This window comes from Candidozyma auris, chromosome 1, assembly GCF_003013715.1.
Source record: "Candidozyma auris chromosome 1, complete sequence".
NCBI classification, from domain to species: domain Eukaryota; kingdom Fungi; phylum Ascomycota; class Pichiomycetes; order Serinales; family Metschnikowiaceae; genus Candidozyma; species Candidozyma auris.
This window is the reverse complement of record NC_072812.1, coordinates 1,017,765-1,037,370: the sequence shown is the minus strand read 5'-3', so window position 1 is coordinate 1,037,370 and position 19,606 is coordinate 1,017,765. Positions and strand designations below refer to the sequence as shown.

Here is a 19,606-nt window from a genome sequence, read left to right as displayed (position 1 = left end):
GCCGCATTATGCGAGGCTCTCAGGAGCATGTTTGCAGCCAATCAAAACCTATCTCAACTGTGTTGAATTGGCAAAATATTTATAGATTTGGGTGAATTAGGGTTTGTTTATACTGGAAAGGGAAATTGCACTGAAAATCCCACCAACCCTGAGGTTTGAAATGTACAAGTGCTCACGTCATGGTCATGAGCTAAGAAACTTGATCATTGTCCTGTTTTGTGCGAGGCCCGTCACACGAGGTACCTTTTACGGGAATCCCGGACTTCAGTGCCACATACACAGATGATGAAAGTAGACAAAACATTCGAAGTACCGAGTGTTCCGACCATTGGACTCAAAGGATTGAGGCATTGTATGCCACCATACGAGGGACGTAAGTGACAATCAATTTTCATGAACAGCTGTAGTCGATTGATTTCAGCACGAGGTGCTCATCATACTGAATCTCACGTAGTAATTTACATTTTCAAGGATTCAAAACCGCCATAAGACAGTACAAACAGATAGAACTCCTCACAAATTCTTCGAAATACGTTCTCAGCATCTATGGCTACGAAACAGTGCTAATAAACAACTTTGTTAAGAAGTCTTTTAGCTCAATGTCACCTTAAACGGCCTTTTCAACCGGCTCATCCACGTCTTTGTGCTCAATATCCTCAATGCCGTCATTCTCAGATTCTTGTGGATTCGACGCATTGGGATCGACCAGGTCAGCTACGCCCATAACCGAATTCTCGACCTCTTCTGCCTTCAAACTCCCCTTCATTTCGTCTTTAACAGAACCTTCTGCGGTGAGAGGCGTCTGGAATGCAGAAGTTTCATTCACTGGATTTGGCGCCTTTGGTTGGGTTGGAGGGAGAGATACCTCTCTGCCCTTTGCTTTTAGCTCATGTAAGCGCTTGCGCTCCTCTCTTCTTCTCTGCTTCGTCTCAAACTCGTGCCACTCGCCCTCTAGTGTCTGCATGAAATCCAAAGGTTCGGGCTGGGGGTCAGTGGTGAAGTATGGATGCTCAAGTACCTCGTCTGCTGTGAGCCTTTTCTCAGGAACCAAGGTCAACATCTTTTGTGCGAGATCGAAACTCTGCTCAGACATTAGTGGCTTGAAATCTTTCTCAAAACTTGCCTTTTTGTTTATACGAGGCTTTAGCATTTCAAACCAGGGCAAGTTCTCAATATCTGGCCAGCTGTCAACAGACGGAGTACCCATGATATCAAATATCTTATGAAGTTGGGAAACTTCTTCTGTTCCTTGAAAAATTGCCATCTTGGTGTATAATTCAATAAGTAGACACCCGACACCCCAGATATCAACTTCACGTCCATAATCCACAGATCCAAGGAGTAACTCAGGGGGTCTATACCATATTGTGATGACACGATTAGTGTAATCAGGGCTCTCACCCTCTTTAAGCACTTTCATAGTTCTCGCGAGACCGAAGTCAGCAACTTTCACAACGCCATCACGATTCAACAAGATGTTTGACCCTTTGATGTCCCTATGAATGACTCGCCTCCTATGAAGATAACTCATGCCTTCCATGAGCTGCTTGAAAATGGTCTTTCTGTGACCTTCTGAAAGTGTGAGATCAGGATGCGTGAGCAAGCCCGTGAGATCATGATCCAAGTAATCAAATATCATGAAAATTTGATTGTGCTCTACCATCATTTCCAACAACCCGACGATATTTGGGTGATCAAAACTTTGAAGAAGCTTGATCTCTCTCATCGCAGTAATTGGAAACCCTTCTCTTTCGCTTTCCAACCTCAACCTTTTCAAGGCAACGAACTCGCCTGTAATAGAGTTTTTAGCTTTATAGACTTTGCCATAGGTACCTTCACCCACTTGCTGAACACGCTTATAGAGCTCATTGGTTCTGTTGTTGAAAAGAGAATACACCTGAGAAGGCTGAAGTCGTTGCTGCGGTTTTCTACCAGTGGCACTTGGATGCGGTTTGTTATTAATTGTGTTTGGAATGCGCTTTTTTGGCCCCGTAGGCTTGTCACGAGTAATAGGAGCAGAGCCGGGTCCAGAAGGACCGCCCCCACGACGCGGGCCAGGGGGACCAGAGCGAGGTGGACCAGAACGAGGGCCAGAAGAAGGACCTGGACGAGGACCAGAAGGCGGACCGGGACGAGGGCCAGGCCCTCCTGAGGAGCGAGGTGCTTTAGGAGCACGGTCCATGTCAATTTTACCATTAGTCGGACGCTCGTTTACCAGGCGTTCATTATCAAAGTCTCGAGAACTAAAATCTCTTCTCTTGTTGGGCCTATCGTCATCTCTGGAATCTCTTTCGGGAGGCCCACGCTTTTGACCTTTGAAGCCAGATGGGCCCGAGGGCCTGTCACTGCGATTAGGTCTTTCATACCTCTCGTTCTTATTTCTATCCTGATAGTAACCCAGACGATCATCTGAACGTTTATCATTTGGCCTGTAAACATCTCTGTCATTGCCTCTTCTTGGGGGACCCAGATTTCGGCTATCCCTGTAACTTGAAGGTGGCGGCCCTCGAGGTCCTCTAGGACCCTTTGGGCCAGAAGGCGGTCTATATCTGTCAGACATAAAAAGACTTGAGATAGAATCAGACGTTAATGCTGTACGAGGAACAGAAGTATCTTGTTGGTCAAGCGCTGTTCGTAATGGTTTTAAGATAGTCTTGCTTGCAAGTGTAGCTAGTTTTTCGATGTGAGTGTTGAACAGTGATGGTGGTGCATGCAGAACATCCATACCAAAAGGCTGATATACCCTTGGCCACTGCCGTATAATAGCAGAAAATGTAAATAATGGTCGAACTTATCTTTTTCCCAAACAAGACTAACATGAGGGTTCTTTGACACTTCTTGAAATCGTGATGCGATGGCTCCTCACCCCGACATACCGCTGTCTACCAATATAAATCAGCCATGAGTTATCGTGATAAGGAACCCAAAATAAAATTTTAACATCATTTTCCCTGAGGCCCTTTGATCTCATCCTCATATAAGGCCAGTTAGTAGAATTGTGCATGTGGGCTGAAGGATGTTTATGCGATATCAATCTAAGGAATCTAGAAGGGCAACAAATAGAACCGGTTTCTACAAGAATAGAGGGAAGTGATGCAGAGACAAACATCAACAGTGGTTTACGAAGATAACATGTGGTTCTGCGAAGCACCTTAAAGATACCGTGAAAGAAATCGCCTTGTAAAACGGGAGTTAACAGTAAAAAACAACGAAAAACCGATCATTCCAGCAAAATATCACAAAAGCCATGTTTGCAGATGCAACGGCATGAAGGATCCTGAGAAATTTTAACCAAAAAGCTCATCAGTCCTGGAAGCTTAGGACTGTCATGCTAAGTCATGCTAAGTCATGTTTGGGGGAGCCAGCTTTTGAGCTCATAGCCCTTACAATGTTTCAAATCGACACATCAAGCGGTGGGAGTGGATAATATCAATAATATCATGTACCAGGAAGCGTATCCTCCATTTGAGTCAATGTATCACCAACAGATACTTGATGGGAGGTTTTTTTTTTTTTTTTTTTGGTGTGGCATGCGGCTAAGAAAAACCCTTATAGGTTCACGTGATCTCCTTTTCTACATCCCTATAAGGATACCATTTCGAACAGTTTAGCTAAGGGGGACGATTCATCTGAAGTTTGAAATTCATCTCGCAGTAACTATCCTCTTTCGTGATGAATCCCTTTTTCTCAATTGCCCGCTTTGCCACCATTTTCGAGGGGCGAATGTTGTAGGTTATTTACTATGCAGTACACTAACACGGTCAGAACCTTATCCAAATGGAACTGATATCGACGCTCCAAATTCTCAGCTAGAACCATAAAATGGTATGTGCCAAAAACAAATTATTTCAAATATTATATTAACAGCAAGGGCCTCATAACGAAATCTCTCCATATTGGCGCTGACCTCATCGCCGTATCTGCTATTTTGGCAGGTATTAGAAGAAATACAGGTTTGACGTATGTTGACTTTATTTAATGTCCTCCTCAAAAGATGGTTTACTAATAGCAGCCCAAATCTCGACAAGCTTCCAAACGAGAATGCTCAGTTTTACGCAAAAAAGTATTTGGGAATCGGCGAATCCGTCTTCGATTACTCGTCCGCATACTTGGGGTCGTCCGAATACTTTAAGCGCTCGTGATTTTTTTGTTTTGAACTCTACATCAATTATGTATGAAACAAATGTAATGTGTTAAATCAGCCATGTAATGGGAACACTTTCTTCAGGTTTCTCCAGCACTCTATCTACTCCACGGTGACAGACTTGGCCAAGTTTCTTGGGAAGTCCACATCAATACCCCTGTTCACTGCCAACCAGTAACTCATTAACTGCAATGGTATAACGTTCAACAATCCCTGTAAACAGTCCACAGTCAATGGAACATGCAATGTGGCGTAAGCCTTGTCCTTCAACAAATCATCTCCTTCGTTGCAAATGACAATTGGTCTACCAGATCTGGCAGTGACCTGCTCGAGTGCAGACATGACCTTAGGGAAAAGAGAGTCCCTAGTGGCCAAAGCAATAATGGGCAAGTCCCCATCAACCAATGCCAAGACACCGTGCTTCAACTCACCGGCAAGAACACCCTCAGAATGCATGTAGGAGATTTCCTTGATCTTCAAGGCACCCTCCAAAGCAGTGGCGAACTGGAAGCCTCTGCCCAACAACAACAACGATTTTTGCTCGTTCAAGAACTCATTGCATAAGCTCTTTATCTTGTCCTCTAGTTGCAAAACGGTCTTGATCTGTTCTGGGATTTTCTTTAAGCCTTGAATGATTTCAACATGGCGTTCTCTCTTGGAAAGGAAATCGTTAGAAAGAGAAAGCGCAATCATGACCAAAGCAATGTACTGAGACGTGTAAGCTTTGGTAGATGCAACACCAATTTCTGGACCGGCGTTGATGTGAACACCGCAATGAGTCTGTCTCGACATGGAGGAGCCAACAGAGTTAACAACACCAACTGTCAATGCGCCTCTCTCCAAACAGTATTGCAAGGCCAACATAGAGTCAGCGGTCTCACCAGATTGAGAGACAAAGACACAAGTGTCATCCCTGAAGACGGGGGACTTTCTGTCCAAGAAGTCAGAGGCCAACTCCACAGATACTGGGATATCAGTCAATTCCTCGAAGATGGATCTGGTAGCCAAACAAGAATGGTATGAAGTACCGCATGCAATCATGATGATTCTTCTGCACCTTCTAATTGTGGGCAACCAAGATTTGAGACCACCCAAGTTGACAGAGTTGCTGACAAAATCGAGTCTACCTCTCATAGTGTTGAAAGCAGAGTCTGGCTGCTCGAAGATCTCCTTCTGCATAAAGTGCTTGTATGGACCCTTCATAATCTCGTTCAACTCCATTTCCAAAGTCTGGATAGGACGAAAGGTAGACTCACCAGCGGTAGACTTCTTGGCACGGTGAATGTGCAATTCACCGTCGTAAATGTGGGCAATGTCGTCGTCCTCCAAGAACAACACCTTCTTGGTGTGCTCAATGACGGAAGCTGGGTCCGATGACAAGAAGAACTCGACTGGAGAAGGCACGCCATCCTCGTTGAAGAAAGCTCTCGACTGAGATGTTCTCAAGTTAGACTCACCATTCACATTTGGAGCAACAAAGTTGTCCTGGTTCTCGGGGAATTCAATGTCCACAAAGTCAACTTTCAACTTTCTCTCTGTCTTGACACCAACCAACAATGGAGAACCGTTTCTCGTACCACACACCTCGCCAGGGAAGTGAACAGACTTCACCAACAAACCGTACGAGCCTTCCAATTCGTACAAGACTTGCTTGGTCAACTCGTTGAAGTCCATATAGTGGCCAGCCTTGGCGTTGGAGTCGTAGATGTGCTTGAACAACTTGGCAATACACTCCGTGTCCGTCTCCGACTCGAATTTATAGCCCTTGCTCAACAACAACGTCTTCAACTCACGGTAGTTGGTGATGATACCATTGTGCACCACCACAAACTCTCCACTGGGGTCTGAGCGATGAGGGTGGCAGTTCAGGTACTCTGGTTGGCCGTGGGTAGCCCATCTGGTGTGAGCAATGCCCACATGGTTGTCAAAGACAACATCCTTTTTGATGTCCTGTTTTTCGATTTCCTCTCTCAAAACCTTGACCTTGCCTGGGGTCTTGACAATAATTGAGCCGCTTTTGTCGTCATCATCCACTGCCAACCCAGTTGAGTCGTAGCCTCTATACTCCAATCTTGAGAGGCCCTCGAGGAGGTTCTCCATAATCTCACCTCTCGTTTTGTCCACCAAGAAGTTCACGTAGCCAAAAATTCCGCTGAAAGTTAGTATGGATGATGGAGAGTTCAACAGTTAAGGTACCATTGTACATACCACATGTCTATAAAGCGCTGATATAGAGGAGTGAAAAAGGGATTTTATGGAAAAAGATTTGTGGGAAGCGATGGGGGAGTGATGAGCTTTTAGGGTTGGTCACGCCTGGGGAATGCTTAATCTTTCTTTGTGGGAACGGTAAAGAAAATAGAAGCAGAGGCGTTTTTTGTATTTTTGTTTTTGGCTGCCAGAGTCCAAAAAAAGCACTAGGCCCTGCCCTGTGGGTTGCACCTCTCTTATCCGGATGTCGCGGCTGCAACTCCTGAACAAAAAGCTTTCGGTAATTTGGGCTATTGAGTAGCTAGAGAAAACTCAAACTCATCTTCGTATTCAGGGAAGCAAGGGCTTCAGATCTATTTCAATATGATATATACTATGGTTGGTGGTCGCTGGTTGACTCGAGGGTTGCTGAGGTAGCGACGACATTGTCGCGGCTGTGCCCTTGCGAGGTCGAAACGCCTTGCACCCCTCAAATCAGGAACTCTTCGTCCAGACCCGCGTAATGAAACAATTATCTATCCCAATAGGGAATAAGTAAAAACATCACCTTTTTTCCAGCACTGCACACAAACCGAACTGCTATATACGAATGAAGAACCTTCTTCCACTTTCTCCATGGGAGCCATTAGCACGATACATGACACCCCTTTATCTCCCTTTTGGCTTCTTTTCCTTCTTTTGAGGGAAAAGTTCAGCAAATTATTGATCTCGAATTCTCATGATCTCTGTCTCTCTGCCGCGATGCCCCTCGCATGGCACCGAACGTTCCTAATGACACAAAAAGAACACTTTACGCAGACTGTCTAATTGACGAGGCCGTATTAGATTTTTGTGGACTTGGAGAGGTACGAGGAACTCAGAAAAAAACTTGTTTCATCTCTCTTTTTATTATGAAGGTTCCCCCAACACTTTGAAAATCGAAACTCTGACGCAATTGAGGCAGATACAATTTTCAAAGAGATACTGCTTCGACTGGAAATGAGCTTTTGTTGTTCATTGTTGAAAAGCTGCCTCTCGTTGCAGAGACTAGACCCATTCGTAGTTGAAACCGCTTTGAGACATACATAAAGTGATGAATCTTTATTTACAGTTTGCGACAAACACTAACAGCTTCATAACTCTGGAGCAGGCCTTTTTCTCTCACGTCTTGCAAAACTCTGTTCCTCAACACTTGCTGGCGAGTCCTAGATTATAGGGCTCTGTAGAAGTCGCTCTTTTTCGCAGCCATTTCAAATGTAGTCCGGGAAGTCTTCGGCATCACTAATTACTTCGCTCATTGGCCATAATTGAAGGACCTACATTGAGTAAAAAGAACCATGCTATCTCTGACCCATAATCTATTAGAATTGGAGGTTGAAGATCCGCTTCGGTTTGATTTCTCTCGAAGGAACACTCACGTGACTTCACCACTATATCGCGACTACTGCCGACTCCACATCTTCCGACTCCATCTCCATGTTCAGACTTCTCCAACCTCGCTTACGCTCAAGCTTCGCAAGCTGGGTCCGCTTCAACAGCTCCAAAATGGCTGCAGAGCTCAAAAGGCCGCCGCTTTCGGTGCCTGTGAATCCAAAAAAGGTGGCAAAGAAGAAAACTCAGAAAGCAGGACTCCAGTCGCTACGGTGGCTGCATAAGGCAGAGAACAAGAGCGAGGCGAAGCTTCTTTCGCTTATAGCAAAATCGCAAAACAAAGAGGTTGACCGTGAATCTCTTGTAGACATGCTCAGACCGGTGACGTCGTTGACAATTGGAGAGTCCATAGATCTCGATAAAGCTCGGAGTATTCTCGGAAAGAACGGCACATCCAGCACCAAAGTAATTGAGGACGAAGTGCTTTTATGTCAGATAGATGGCAAGGATGTCATGTTATTGGCCAATGGAACGCTCGTAGGGTGGAATATTGGAGAGCATGAGATGGAAGCGTATGTGCCCGATATCTGGAGCGCTGTGAGTGAGAAGTACGAGGCAGAAAGTGAAGAAATGGACTATATCTCGTTGGAGCCACCTTCCGCCGAGCAGGAGGATCCGGGGCCTTCGTTCGTGCAAGAAGACGTGTTTGTATGTCAAGGAAGCGATCCCGAGCAGCGTCTTTTGGAGAAAGCTGCGTTTGCAGTCGGGCTCTCGAGATCAACAAGGCTCTCGATCCTCGAAGAATCGCTAGAAAAACACATCAGTTTGACGCGAGACAACAGCGAGGTGCTTTCCAAGGGTCTTGAATTGAAAACGAAAGAGTCTGAAATCTTGAAGCTCACGGGGCGTCTTTTTTTGATCCGAGGTAAACTCAATCTCTACTCCGAACTCATCGAGACCCCAGACTTGTACTGGTCGGAGCCCAACTTAGAGAAGATTTACGAATCAATCAGCCGCAGGCTCGACATCCAGCTGCGCATTCTGATCATGAATAGGAAGCTTGATTACGTGACGGAAGAGCAGAGGGCGCTACTAAGCGTTTTGAATGAGAAGAAAGGCACACGACTTGAGTGGACCATCATAATACTTATCATGGTGGAGGTGGGCTTTGAAACGTTCCATTTCGTGGAGAAGTACTGGTGGCAGATCTAAGACGGCAAGCGTGGATTCTATACTTGTACATATAACCGCCATTTACGGCTGAAATTCTAAGCACAGGCATGTTCAGCCGTTCACAGATGAAGTAGTCATGTAAAAACAACAAAAACATGACGCATTCTTTCCGATCTCCACATCCACTGCAGTGTCCATTCAGATTTGAAAGAACTTGAATTTATCAATACTTGGTCTCGATCCATAAAGCAAAGCTCTTTACGAATAAATGACTGTTTCAATGGGACCTTAGAAGAATGGAAATGCTGCTACTGGTTCCAATGTCCTTGTATTTGAATTTTTCGCACGAGCTTTATGATAATCCAGTCATGCTAGGCTGAGCCCATTTCCGTGCCTGGAACGCCTCACGTTGCTCTGATGTACGGCGAGACAAAACGTTATCTATAGAGTCAAGGGCCGCGGCCAATGAAATGGTTGGAAGTACGTTATCGCAGCAGATAGACAGCACTATGTGCAGTACTAGCGTTTTCGAAGCGAGAGGAATAAATCGTCCCGGTGGTGCCCGGAGCGATAGGCGGAGTCCTTTAAGGGCCCCACAAAAAAAAATAAAGAAAAAAAGCAGTAGATTGTGCTAAAGATCTTCGAAAACTACCGTTTTTAAAATTTGTCGGCTTCTTTACAAGCAAAGAAAAGTAGCGGTTTCAATCTTTGTGAATTGTTGAAATTGTCGTTCGTTGGGCATGGAAAATCCCGGCGCACGATTGAGGTTTTTCCGATGACAGGTTGCAAAAAAAAAAATCCCATGATGATACCAGATCAAAACATTCTTTCTCACCAAATTTTCAAAAGGCGTGGGTGAGAAGACTTTCTGCTGCTTCTTAAGCGATGTCTCTCGATTTTTTAGCTTTCGGGTACCAACACCGCCGTCGGTTGCTCTGTCAGCTGCTTTATCTCGCCGGCTCAAAAGAACACTTACCGTCCTGCACACACGCCACTGATAAAGGCAATCTCCATCGAATAATCAACTGCCATGGTCTGCACCTAGCCCAGTAACCACGCCTTGAACGACTCTTGGTCCCTGGTTGGCGAAAAGTCATTGGATGTCTGGGTATATTCCATTGGAAAGAAGATTGCCGCAGGAAAGAACAAGAATCTGTTGGTTGACGTTACTTCGATATATTTTTTTTTTTTTTTCATTAAGGTGTGCGTTCTTGCGGTTTCTGCCTCTTATGTACTCGCCATGCATTGCAGCAGGCCTGAGTCTTCATGGTTTCGCCTCACGCCTACTCACTTAAATACGGCCAGATGCCCTCATGTGCATAAACCTCCACTTTTTTGTTTCACTTCGACTTCTTCAACATCTTTGAAATCTTTTCTTTCTTTTTTTGCCAAATTCATTATCTACCTAGACAATATCCTCACATCTAATTTTGCATCATGCTTTCCAGGAGAAAACTCTTCACGGAGAACGAAGAATATAACCAGTCAGAGGTGTTATTGTTCACCATTGCATCTTCAGCAATTTGGGTGATGGTGCCCGGTTTGGCATTTCTATATTCTGGTTTGTCAAGAAGAAAATCGGCACTTTCTGCCATCTGGGTGGTGATAATGTCGTCGTTCATTGGTTGTTTTGCATGGTATTTTTGGGGATACTCTTTGGCATTTTCTGAATCAAGCAATGGGTTTATTGGCGATTTGAGGGCGTTCGGGTTTAAACATGTTGTGGGCAAAAAAGACGTTGATGCCACTTACCCTGAAGTTGCCTACGGTCTTTTTCAATTACAGTTTTTGTTGGTCACTTTGGCCATTTTAGCAGGCGCCTGTATTGCCGAACGTGGCCGCTTTTTGCCCACCATTGTCTTTTTCTTCTTGTGGTCCACCATCGTCTACAGTCCTGTCGTGTACTGGATTTGGGGCGGCGGCTGGGCGCTGACCTGGAGAGGTGGGGCTTTGGACTACGCTGGAGGTGGCCCTGTGGAAATTCTTTCGGGTGTTTCTGCGTTTGTCTACTCTGCCTTCTTGGGAAGAAGAAACCAGGACCTCATGATTAATTACAGACCACACAACATTTCCACAATCTTTTTGGGCACGTCTCTATTGTACTTTGGCTGGTTATTTTTCAACGGGTTCTCTTGCGGTAACGTTTCTGTGAAGGTGCCATATGCTATGCTCAACACCCACTTGTGTGGTGCTTTTGGAGCTATTACCTGGTGTCTTTTGGATTTCCGCCTCGAGAAGAAGTGGTCGATGGTTGCTGCGTGCTCAGGATGCATTTCGGGTCTCGTGGCCGCCACTCCATCTTCAGGCATTATTCCCTTGTGGGCCTCTGTGGTTTTGGGTATAACCGCCGGCATTGTGTGTAACTTCTCCACCCAGCTCAAGTACTTGCTTCGTGTGGATGACTCTCTTGATGTCATGGCAGAGCACGGTATCGCGGGAATTATTGGCTTACTCTTTAACGGTATCTTTGGTTCCAAAACAGTGATTGGCTACGACAATGTCACCGATCACGAAGGTGGGTGGATCGACCACAACTGGAAGCAATTGTACATTCAAATCGTGTACATTTTGGCCACCACAGCCTATTCTGCTGCCGTAACTGCCGTGTTGTGTTTTGTCATCGACAACATCCCGGGTCTCCATTTGAGAGCAGACTACGCTGCCGAGGAGCAAGGTATCGACGAGGACCAGATAGGTGAGTTTGCCTATGACTACGTGGAAGTAAGAAGAGACTTTTTGGACTGGGGCCTGCCAGCGACGCCGAAAGAGAAAATATCAGAGCCCATCGAGGAAGTTGTGGGGGTAGAACCCGACGAGATATACCATAGAGTTGATCCAGATACGCTGAGCGGCGTGATCTCGAGCAACGAAGACAGTCAACTGAACGAGAAGGAGGATCTTCCGAGACAGAAAGAGGACTAAGGGGGACAAGAAAAAAAATTAAAAGAGTTTTAGGAAATTTTTTATAAAAATAGTACGGTTAAGCAATGTAATGGGCAATTTTCTGGGGTAGAGTTTAAATCAGATGCACCCCGCCGGTACCGGGGAAAAATGCGAGACTATTTTTTCTGCGATCGCATCACGTGAGAGATTTACTCAGCCGTGGGGTGAAAAATTACGGGATTTGAAGTTGAAGAGGGCTGCCATCGGGATTCGAGAAGATATTTTTTTTTTCCAAATAAACCCACATACCATCAGCGGTACGTACTACTAGTACGCAACTAATGGTCACGTGAGGAGGTCTACTTACCATGCAGCAACGGCGATGTTTTCTGAAGAGATGCCTCCGCTGCCCCGGTGACGGAACTGCGCTCGCCCTGTACACAGGACGCTCTTTAGGTGAAAAAGTGCGAATAAATTTTTGACTCATAATCAACCCTATAAGACACCAAACTTCTCCAGGCAGACACAAGAAGAGGCTTTTTCTTGTTTTTTTCAACAAATCCCTGAGAGATCATCAACCCTTTACAACATGCTTCTGTCAGCTCGTTTTTCGAGCCGTCTTGGCCCCCGCACGTTTGCCAGATCGGCCCAGGCGCTCAAAGCTGCCTGCTCCCAGCAGAGAACTTTAACGAATACCAGAAATTCCAAGGCCACAATGACCCACGGCCAGGCTTCGAGCTCCTCTCGTCCCACGCCGGCTCCCTCTTTCGACCAGGAGCCCCAGGATAAAGGAGCACAGAAACTCACCAAGAAATCCACCATGGACGACTCCTTCATTGGGCTCACCGGTGGAGAAATCTTCCACGAGATGATGTTGAGGCACAACGTCGATACCGTGTTTGGATACGCTGGAGGCGCCATCTTGCCTGTTTTCGACGCCATCTACAACTCAGACAAGTTCAAATTTGTTTTGCCCAGACACGAGCAAGGTGCTGGTCACATGGCTGAGGGCTATGCCAGAGCGACGCTGAAACCAGGGGTAGTTTTGGTCACTTCAGGTCCTGGGGCCACCAACGTGGTCACGGCAATGCAGGACGCTCTTATGGACGGTGTTCCCTTGATTGTGTTCACGGGTCAGGTGCCTACAACGTCGATCGGTACAGACTCGTTCCAGGAAGCCGATGTGATTGGTATTTCCAGACCATGCACGAAATGGAACGTGATGGTGAAAAACGTTGCTGAGTTGCCCAGAAGAATCAATGAGGCGTTTGAGATTGCCACCACGGGTCGTCCAGGCCCCGTGTTGGTTGATCTTCCAAAGGATGTTACTGCCTCTATTCTCAGAGAGGCTATTCCTATCAACACAACCTTGCCCTCGAACGCTCTCTCTCAGATCACCAAGCGCTTCACCACCAAGTTCACAACCGAGGCCATCGAGCGCGCGGCAGCTTTGTTGAACAAGGCCAAGAAGCCCATTCTCTATGTCGGTGCTGGTATCTTGAACAATGAGAACGGTCCCAAGTTGTTGAAGGAGCTTGCAGACAAGGCCACCATTCCTGTCACCACCACCATTCAAGGTTTGGGTGCGTTTGACCAGAGGGACGAAAAGTCGCTTGATTTTTTGGGTATGCACGGTAACGCTGCTGCCAACACGGCCATCCAGAACGCCGACTTGATCATCGCTTTGGGCGCTCGTTTCGATGACAGAGTCACTCTTGCGGTCTCAAAGTTTGCTCCTGCCGCGAGATTGGCTGCCCAGGAAGGAAGAGGTGGTATTATCCACTTTGAGATCAGCCCCAAGAACATCAACAAGGTTGTGGTGGCCACCGAAGCCATCGAGGGTGATGTGACCAGCAACCTTGCGTCTTTCTTGCCATTGGTCAAGGAGGTGCCCGAGAGAAAGGAGTGGATGGGCCAGATCCATAAGTGGAAGGAACAATACCCATATGCATACATGAAGGAGACGCCGGGTTCTCTCATCAAGCCCCAGACATTGATCAGAGAAATCAGCAAACAGACTCAGAATTACGACAAAGATGTCATTGTCACCACCGGTGTGGGCCAGCACCAGATGTGGGCAGCCCAGCATTTCGAGTGGACGAAACCAAGAAGCTTCATCACATCGGGTGGTTTGGGAACCATGGGATTCGGTCTTCCTGCCGCCATTGGTGCTCAGATTGGAAAGCCCGACGCCATGGTGATTGACATCGATGGTGATGCATCGTTCAACATGACTCTTATGGAGCTTTCGTCGGCGGTTCAGGCTGGTGCCCCAGTGAAGATCTGTGTGTTGAACAACGAAGAACAAGGTATGGTGACGCAATGGCAGTCGCTTTTCTATGAGCACAGATACTCGCACACGCATCAGCTGAACCCTGATTTCATGAAGTTGGCTGAAGCCATGGGTGTCACGGGTATTCGTCTTTCGAAGCAGGAAGATATGGCGTCTAAGGTGAAGGAATTTTTGGACTGCAAGGGCCCAGTGTTGTTGGAGGCCATTGTGGAGAAGAAGGTGCCAGTGTTGCCAATGGTTCCTGGAGGCAAGGCCTTGCACGAGTTCATCATCTACGACGAAGAGGTGGAGAAACAAGAGAAAGAGTTGAGAAGGGAGAGAACCGGTGGTAAGCACTGAGTTGCGAGAAGTACTGGTCAGGAACAACAAAATCATCAAAAAGCACATAGTTTTATTTTTTTTTTTTTTTTGGGTTTGCAACCTGGATAATGGGTTGCTGCATTTATGTGTAGCGGATCTTCAAAAATGGATATTTACATTATGGTTAAGTATTGTAAGGTAAGTGAGAGTTTTGATGTGAGGCGTGAAGGAGCATGCTTCTGAGTGATTTTGCAGCCAGTACAAATTGATACTACCCCGCTGTTTAGGGACACAAGACACTTACAAGATCAGCAAACGAGGAGTCTAGATAATTCGAATCGGCATTTAGCCAGTGGTTTTGTCCAATATATAAAGAAAAAAAAAAAATGAAAGGCAGGGTTGTGAATATCATAGGGCATTGCTACATCCCGGCGGGAGCCGGGTGCAGGCGATTCGCATAACCCCAGTTCCGAACAACCGAGGGGAACTGCTCCACAAATGCAGTCAGAATCTGGGGCACCGCGCACTCCATATATATTGACCTCAGCGACTCTTCCACTGTCCCGAAATTCCTCTACGGTTGCAAAATAAATCCCAAACAACTCCCACATCTTCCACATTTTCAACGCCCATGGTCGACGTGAAAACCGAAGATAGCAGCCAAAAGCTCATTCTGACGAAAAATGGGCTCCTACGGGTGTCGCAGGCGTGTGACCGATGCCGAATGAAGAAGATCAAGTGTGACGGGGCCACCCCTTGCAACAAGTGCTCTGCCATTGGCTTCGAGTGCACAACCTCCGACAAATTGTCCCGACGAGCGTTTCCCAAGGGGTATACTGTGAATTTGGAGAATCGGGTGAAGGAGCTCGAGGAGGAGGTGAACAAGTTGAGACTGAAGTTGGGCCAGCAAGGTCAAGGTGATTTGAGTCAGGGTCAAGAACAGCAGCAGCAGCAGCAGCAGCAACAACAGCAACAACAGCAAAATCAGTCATATCAGCTACAACCTCAGCCACAGCAGAACCAGTTTCCGCAACTGCAGTTTAAGGCGGAACTGGACGACCTGGCCAACCACTCTCACACCACCACCCTCAAGAACAACAACAATACAATCCAGATCAACAACCCAATTGACCAAATCTTCAACCTTGGCCGCAAGGGCGTCATCATAGGCAACGACAATCTAAACTTCGAGTCACAGTTTAACCACTTGCTCATCAACTTGGGGTTGCCCTTTCTCAAAATCACCAATTCTCACAATTACCTCTTGAACGACCCTGACTCGTACTTGTACCACCCAACATACTCGAACTTCAATGAGTTCCACAATAAGGATTTGGATATCAATTACAACCCCGTCACGCTGGCCCATGACAATGGCGTCAACTCGCAGTTGCCCAAGGACGTGTACGATCTCTTCATCAAGCTCATCAACAATTTTAAGAAGATCTTCAATTCCAAGAAAGAGTTGGATCAGCAAATCGTCCAGTTTTTTCTCAACTATAATACGTTCATTCCGATCTTTGATTTCAAGAGGTTTATGGAGAATTATGATGCGTTCCACACCATGTATCCATTCATGTTCACCTACGACGATGCCACCATCAACGGGTTCAATCTCCTGACCCATGACTATCATGTGGTAAACGAGTACTTGGTCCTTGTGATTCAGATCTACGCAATGATCTACATGAACAACCCATCATTGAACCTTAATCTTTTGCTCAACCACTCGCATCCGAACTACATTTTTCGCTTCCGCAAGGATTCCAGCAATGAGTCATTTATCCGCTCCATATACGACTTCCTACCCTACTTGAACGTGTTTTGCGTGTCTGTGGAGCAGTTGCAAGTCTATTTGTTGTTTTTCTACTACTCACTCTTGACAAACAATAAGGAGAAGTCCCTCGTTCTCTCAAGTCTCATAAATTCCTTCATTGGTATACTTGGCATCAACTTGAACTCAAGAAACTTGTTCTTCAATGACTTGAGCTTGAGCTTGCAGGAGAGAAGAACAAGGGTCAAGATATTTTGGGGCTTCAAGGTCTTGCTTAAGTGCTTCAACCTAAAATTTGGATTCAAACCGTCTATCAACACAACAGTGATCAACCCAGTTACCATTGAAAGGTACTTCAAATTGACCCCAGAGAAGCTTAGTACTTTGCTTGAACCGCAGCCGGGCGAAGAGCTTGATCCGCTTTTCGAGACTCTACTTAAGCCAAGTGTGGAGTTTTTGAATCTCATGAACATCATTATTCCATCCTCCTTTTCACCCAATTATTATCAGTACTTGAAGCAAGACAGACAAAGTGGGGAGAATCCTCATCAGAAAAAAAGCCACCCAAACAACTTGGACTGGATTCTCAATGATGATGATGGTGATGGAAATGATGGTAACTTGAACTACAATTTCACGCAGTTCTTGACCATTGATAAGAATCTTTCCAATTGGAGGTATGCGCTCGAGGAGAAAAGGTTGAACCTCATGCCTTTGCACACTAAAATGGGTTTACCGGTGCTATCGAGTGTTGGAGAGGATACGCTTTATCACAGAGTGACGTTCGACGGGGACAGTTCTAAGACATTTGGGTTGTCTGAGGAAGGGGTGATTGCATATCAAAATACCGGTCTTCCAGATATAAAGACTGCGCTGCAGCTTATCAAGATGCAGTTGAACTTCCACTATCTTTTGATTAGGTCCCTGAATTATCTAAACTTTGTTATTGATCGAGAGCTCACTCAAGGATACTATGTCAAGATTGCAAACATTTCGAGGGAGGTACTCGCATATTTCATTCTTATCTTCGAGCATATTGCGAACTCGACGGAACAAACTGAAGGCGGATTTGGCGCTGGCGCCAACGATTCGGCTGTTTACAATTCGTTCTTTAGTGATCCCAAGAGAATGGCCGCAGGAGTCATGTCTCCAAACTTGGGAATTGATGTGGACGAAGATGGCTTTGTGATTAACGATTTCTCCGTTAAGAGGAGGAAACTGTCATATGCTCTGAGTATGAATGGCAGAATTAAGAGGAAAGAGATTCAGCCTTCACCATACAATTCGATGCTCAATGGCCTTTCGCTTACAATTATCAATTTCAAGAAGTCAATTGTGTTGCAGATGCTCTATCTTCTCATTTGCACTCTTAAAATAGCCAAGAAGGGTGGTATAATGAGTGCAGATACAATCCGAGTTCTCAATCGAAGCATTGGACTTTTCATAAAAATCTTCATCAACTACCAGCCAGATGCGAATAAATATATGAAGCAAAAGAAGGTGAAAGAAGATGATTTGTTTAAACGCATTATCAATGATGAGCTTCGTGAAGAGATTTTGAAGGACAAGCGTCACGCGGAAGACTCTGATGACGAGGATTTCGGGGAGCATGACATCGACTGGGACGACGAAGATATGGATGAAGATCTCAAGTACCTAAAGATCCTCAAGTACATAAAGTACAAAACGAACTTGTTGTTTGAGAAATCTCAACAGCAGAGAAAGAGGAAACAGGAGATGGAGAAAGAGCAAAGATCACAACCGGCTCAAATGCAAAGCATGTCGCATCCCTCATTTGATACACAACAACATTCGAATCTCCAGCCTGGATCCACACCTGTGCATGATATTAAGTCTTCAGTGCAGCTTCCTCCAATTATGCCTCTCAACATGGGGGTATACCCAAATGGCCCTGGATCGTCATTGCATTATTCTGGTCCACTTTCCCCGACCATATATGGAAGGCAAAGTGTAAGCAAAGGTAATGGGCTCAACAACAACCTTTACCTCGGTGAAGGAACCATAAAGGACGAGGACGTCAAAAGCGAAGAAGTTGCAAACGACTTGATGAACTTGAGGCATGGAAGAAGCTTCAGCGAGCAAGGAGCTCGTTGAGTTTACGCATTTGTACAAATATTTATCCCAAAAGTATATTATTTTCTGTGTATACTTATGCATTTTTCTATTAGGAACATCATTATTCATTAGACTTTTGGATGATGCTATCAAACTACTCGGGGCCATCAATGATGCACTTTACAGGGCCGCCAGCACGCACATGATCGTAGGCTTTGATGGCGTCCTTGAAGGAGTACCTATCTGTGATCAAAGCCTCAAAGTCGATCTGAGCGTTCTCCTTACCTTTATTGTAGTTCTCGTCCAAGATGGCCACCGAGGTCTTGTAGTCGCCAAAACCGTACCTGAAGGAGCCATACACAGTAGCCTCCTTGGTTGCAAGCTCAGTGATGGGGAACTTGACGTATCCGCCAGCGTTACCAACCTGGACGTATCTTCCACCGGGTGCCAAAGCAAGTACACCTTGTTGAATGCAAATCTCAGCACCTGTGCACTCCAAAACAACGTTTGGAGCGTCGTCAGCAGTGAAATGCTCACTGAAAGGTTTCGAAGCCGTTTTCGAATTAATCGTGTGGGTGGCAGCCCCAATATCCTTGGCCATCTGCAACTTCGAGTCGAAAATGTCCACCACAGTGACCGTGGCAGCGCCAAACTTCTTGGCCACCGCTGCTGCAAGCAATCCAACAGGCCCAGCACCGAAAATTAGCACTTTATCGCCAAAGGACAACTTGGAAAGACGTGCAGCATGGACACCCACGCTCAATGGCTCTACAAGAGCACCCAACTCGAGCGAAACGTGGTCTGGTAATTTCACCAAGAAATCCTCGGGCGACTTGTAGTATTTGCACAACGTTCCTGGCGGATTGGGCTTCTCTGGGCTCGACTCGGGCGTGGCTGCAAACACCATATGAGGACACAAGTTGTACTTGCCAGCCTTGTACTCGTTGCTCAATCTTGAAGGCACCCCAGGCTCAATGGCCACTTTGTCGCCCACTTTCACAGACGTCACACCAGAGCCAACCTCAGCAACCACCCCTGCAGACTCATGGCCCAATACCATGGGTTTGGTCAAGACAAAGTCGCCAATCTTGCCATGAGCATAGTAGTGGATATCAGAGCCACAAATGCCCGTTTTCTTAACCTCCACGAGAACGTCGTGGGGGCTGGTGATGGTTGGAGCGTCGAACTCCTCGAAGGAAATGTCGTCGATTTTGTTGAGCACAAGAGAAGGGTTTTTGGTCATTATGGTGGGTGCTGGTGGAGGTTGCTGAAAATTCCCTGTGCGACTATATATGCTGGGGTAGCTGCAGTGGGGTGACTCTCGGGGAGACTCCCTGGCCCACCTGGGCCTGCCAAAAAAGTGGGATCACAAGAGCACGTTATTGAGAGGCGTGTAGCTTGATTG

At 46.1% G+C, this 19,606-nt stretch overlaps 8 protein-coding genes across 8 annotated transcripts; 5 read left to right on the top strand and 3 right to left on the bottom strand. All coding sequences in view use genetic code 12, as the record gives it.

The window, feature by feature from the left end:
• Window positions 1-607: 607 nt before the first annotated feature.
• CJI96_0000479 (cyclin-dependent serine/threonine protein kinase) lies at window positions 608-2,725 on the bottom strand (the record flags this gene model as incomplete). Its single annotated transcript, XM_029034703.2, has 1 exon — window positions 608-2,725. The coding sequence occupies one exon, from the start codon at window positions 2,723-2,725 to the stop codon at window positions 608-610; it is 2,118 nt and encodes a 705-aa protein (XP_028889945.2).
• A 1,097-nt stretch (window positions 2,726-3,822) lies between these two features.
• Window positions 3,823-4,142, top strand: CJI96_0000478 (uncharacterized protein; the record flags this gene model as incomplete). Its single annotated transcript, XM_029034702.1, has 3 exons — window positions 3,823-3,825; window positions 3,872-3,960; window positions 4,013-4,142. The coding sequence occupies 3 exons, from the start codon at window positions 3,823-3,825 to the stop codon at window positions 4,140-4,142; spliced, it is 222 nt and encodes a 73-aa protein (XP_028889944.1).
• Window positions 4,143-4,246: 104 nt separating this feature from the next.
• Window positions 4,247-6,357, bottom strand: GFA1 (glutamine--fructose-6-phosphate transaminase (isomerizing) GFA1; the record flags this gene model as incomplete). Its single annotated transcript, XM_029034701.2, has 2 exons — window positions 4,247-6,296; window positions 6,353-6,357. The coding sequence occupies 2 exons, from the start codon at window positions 6,355-6,357 to the stop codon at window positions 4,247-4,249; spliced, it is 2,055 nt and encodes a 684-aa protein (XP_028889943.2).
• A 1,450-nt stretch (window positions 6,358-7,807) lies between these two features.
• CJI96_0000476 (uncharacterized protein) lies at window positions 7,808-8,914 on the top strand (the record flags this gene model as incomplete). Its single annotated transcript, XM_029034700.2, has 1 exon — window positions 7,808-8,914. The coding sequence occupies one exon, from the start codon at window positions 7,808-7,810 to the stop codon at window positions 8,912-8,914; it is 1,107 nt and encodes a 368-aa protein (XP_028889942.2).
• A 1,398-nt stretch (window positions 8,915-10,312) lies between these two features.
• On the top strand, window positions 10,313-11,797 carry MEP1 (ammonium permease; the record flags this gene model as incomplete). The annotated part of the gene is made up of 1 exon (XM_029034699.2): window positions 10,313-11,797. One exon carries the CDS (start codon window positions 10,313-10,315, stop codon window positions 11,795-11,797), a length of 1,485 nt encoding a protein of 494 aa, XP_028889941.1.
• Window positions 11,798-12,347: 550 nt separating this feature from the next.
• ILV2 (acetolactate synthase catalytic subunit) lies at window positions 12,348-14,390 on the top strand (the record flags this gene model as incomplete). Its single annotated transcript, XM_029034698.2, has 1 exon — window positions 12,348-14,390. One exon carries the CDS (start codon window positions 12,348-12,350, stop codon window positions 14,388-14,390), a length of 2,043 nt encoding a protein of 680 aa, XP_028889940.2.
• Window positions 14,391-14,982: 592 nt separating this feature from the next.
• On the top strand, window positions 14,983-18,240 carry ZCF16 (Zcf16p; the record flags this gene model as incomplete). Its single annotated transcript, XM_029034697.2, has 1 exon — window positions 14,983-18,240. The coding sequence occupies one exon, from the start codon at window positions 14,983-14,985 to the stop codon at window positions 18,238-18,240; it is 3,258 nt and encodes a 1,085-aa protein (XP_028889939.2).
• A 115-nt stretch (window positions 18,241-18,355) lies between these two features.
• XYL2 (L-iditol 2-dehydrogenase) lies at window positions 18,356-19,444 on the bottom strand (the record flags this gene model as incomplete). Its single annotated transcript, XM_029034696.2, has 1 exon — window positions 18,356-19,444. The coding sequence occupies one exon, from the start codon at window positions 19,442-19,444 to the stop codon at window positions 18,356-18,358; it is 1,089 nt and encodes a 362-aa protein (XP_028889938.2).
• Between the last annotated feature and the right edge of the window lie 162 nt (window positions 19,445-19,606).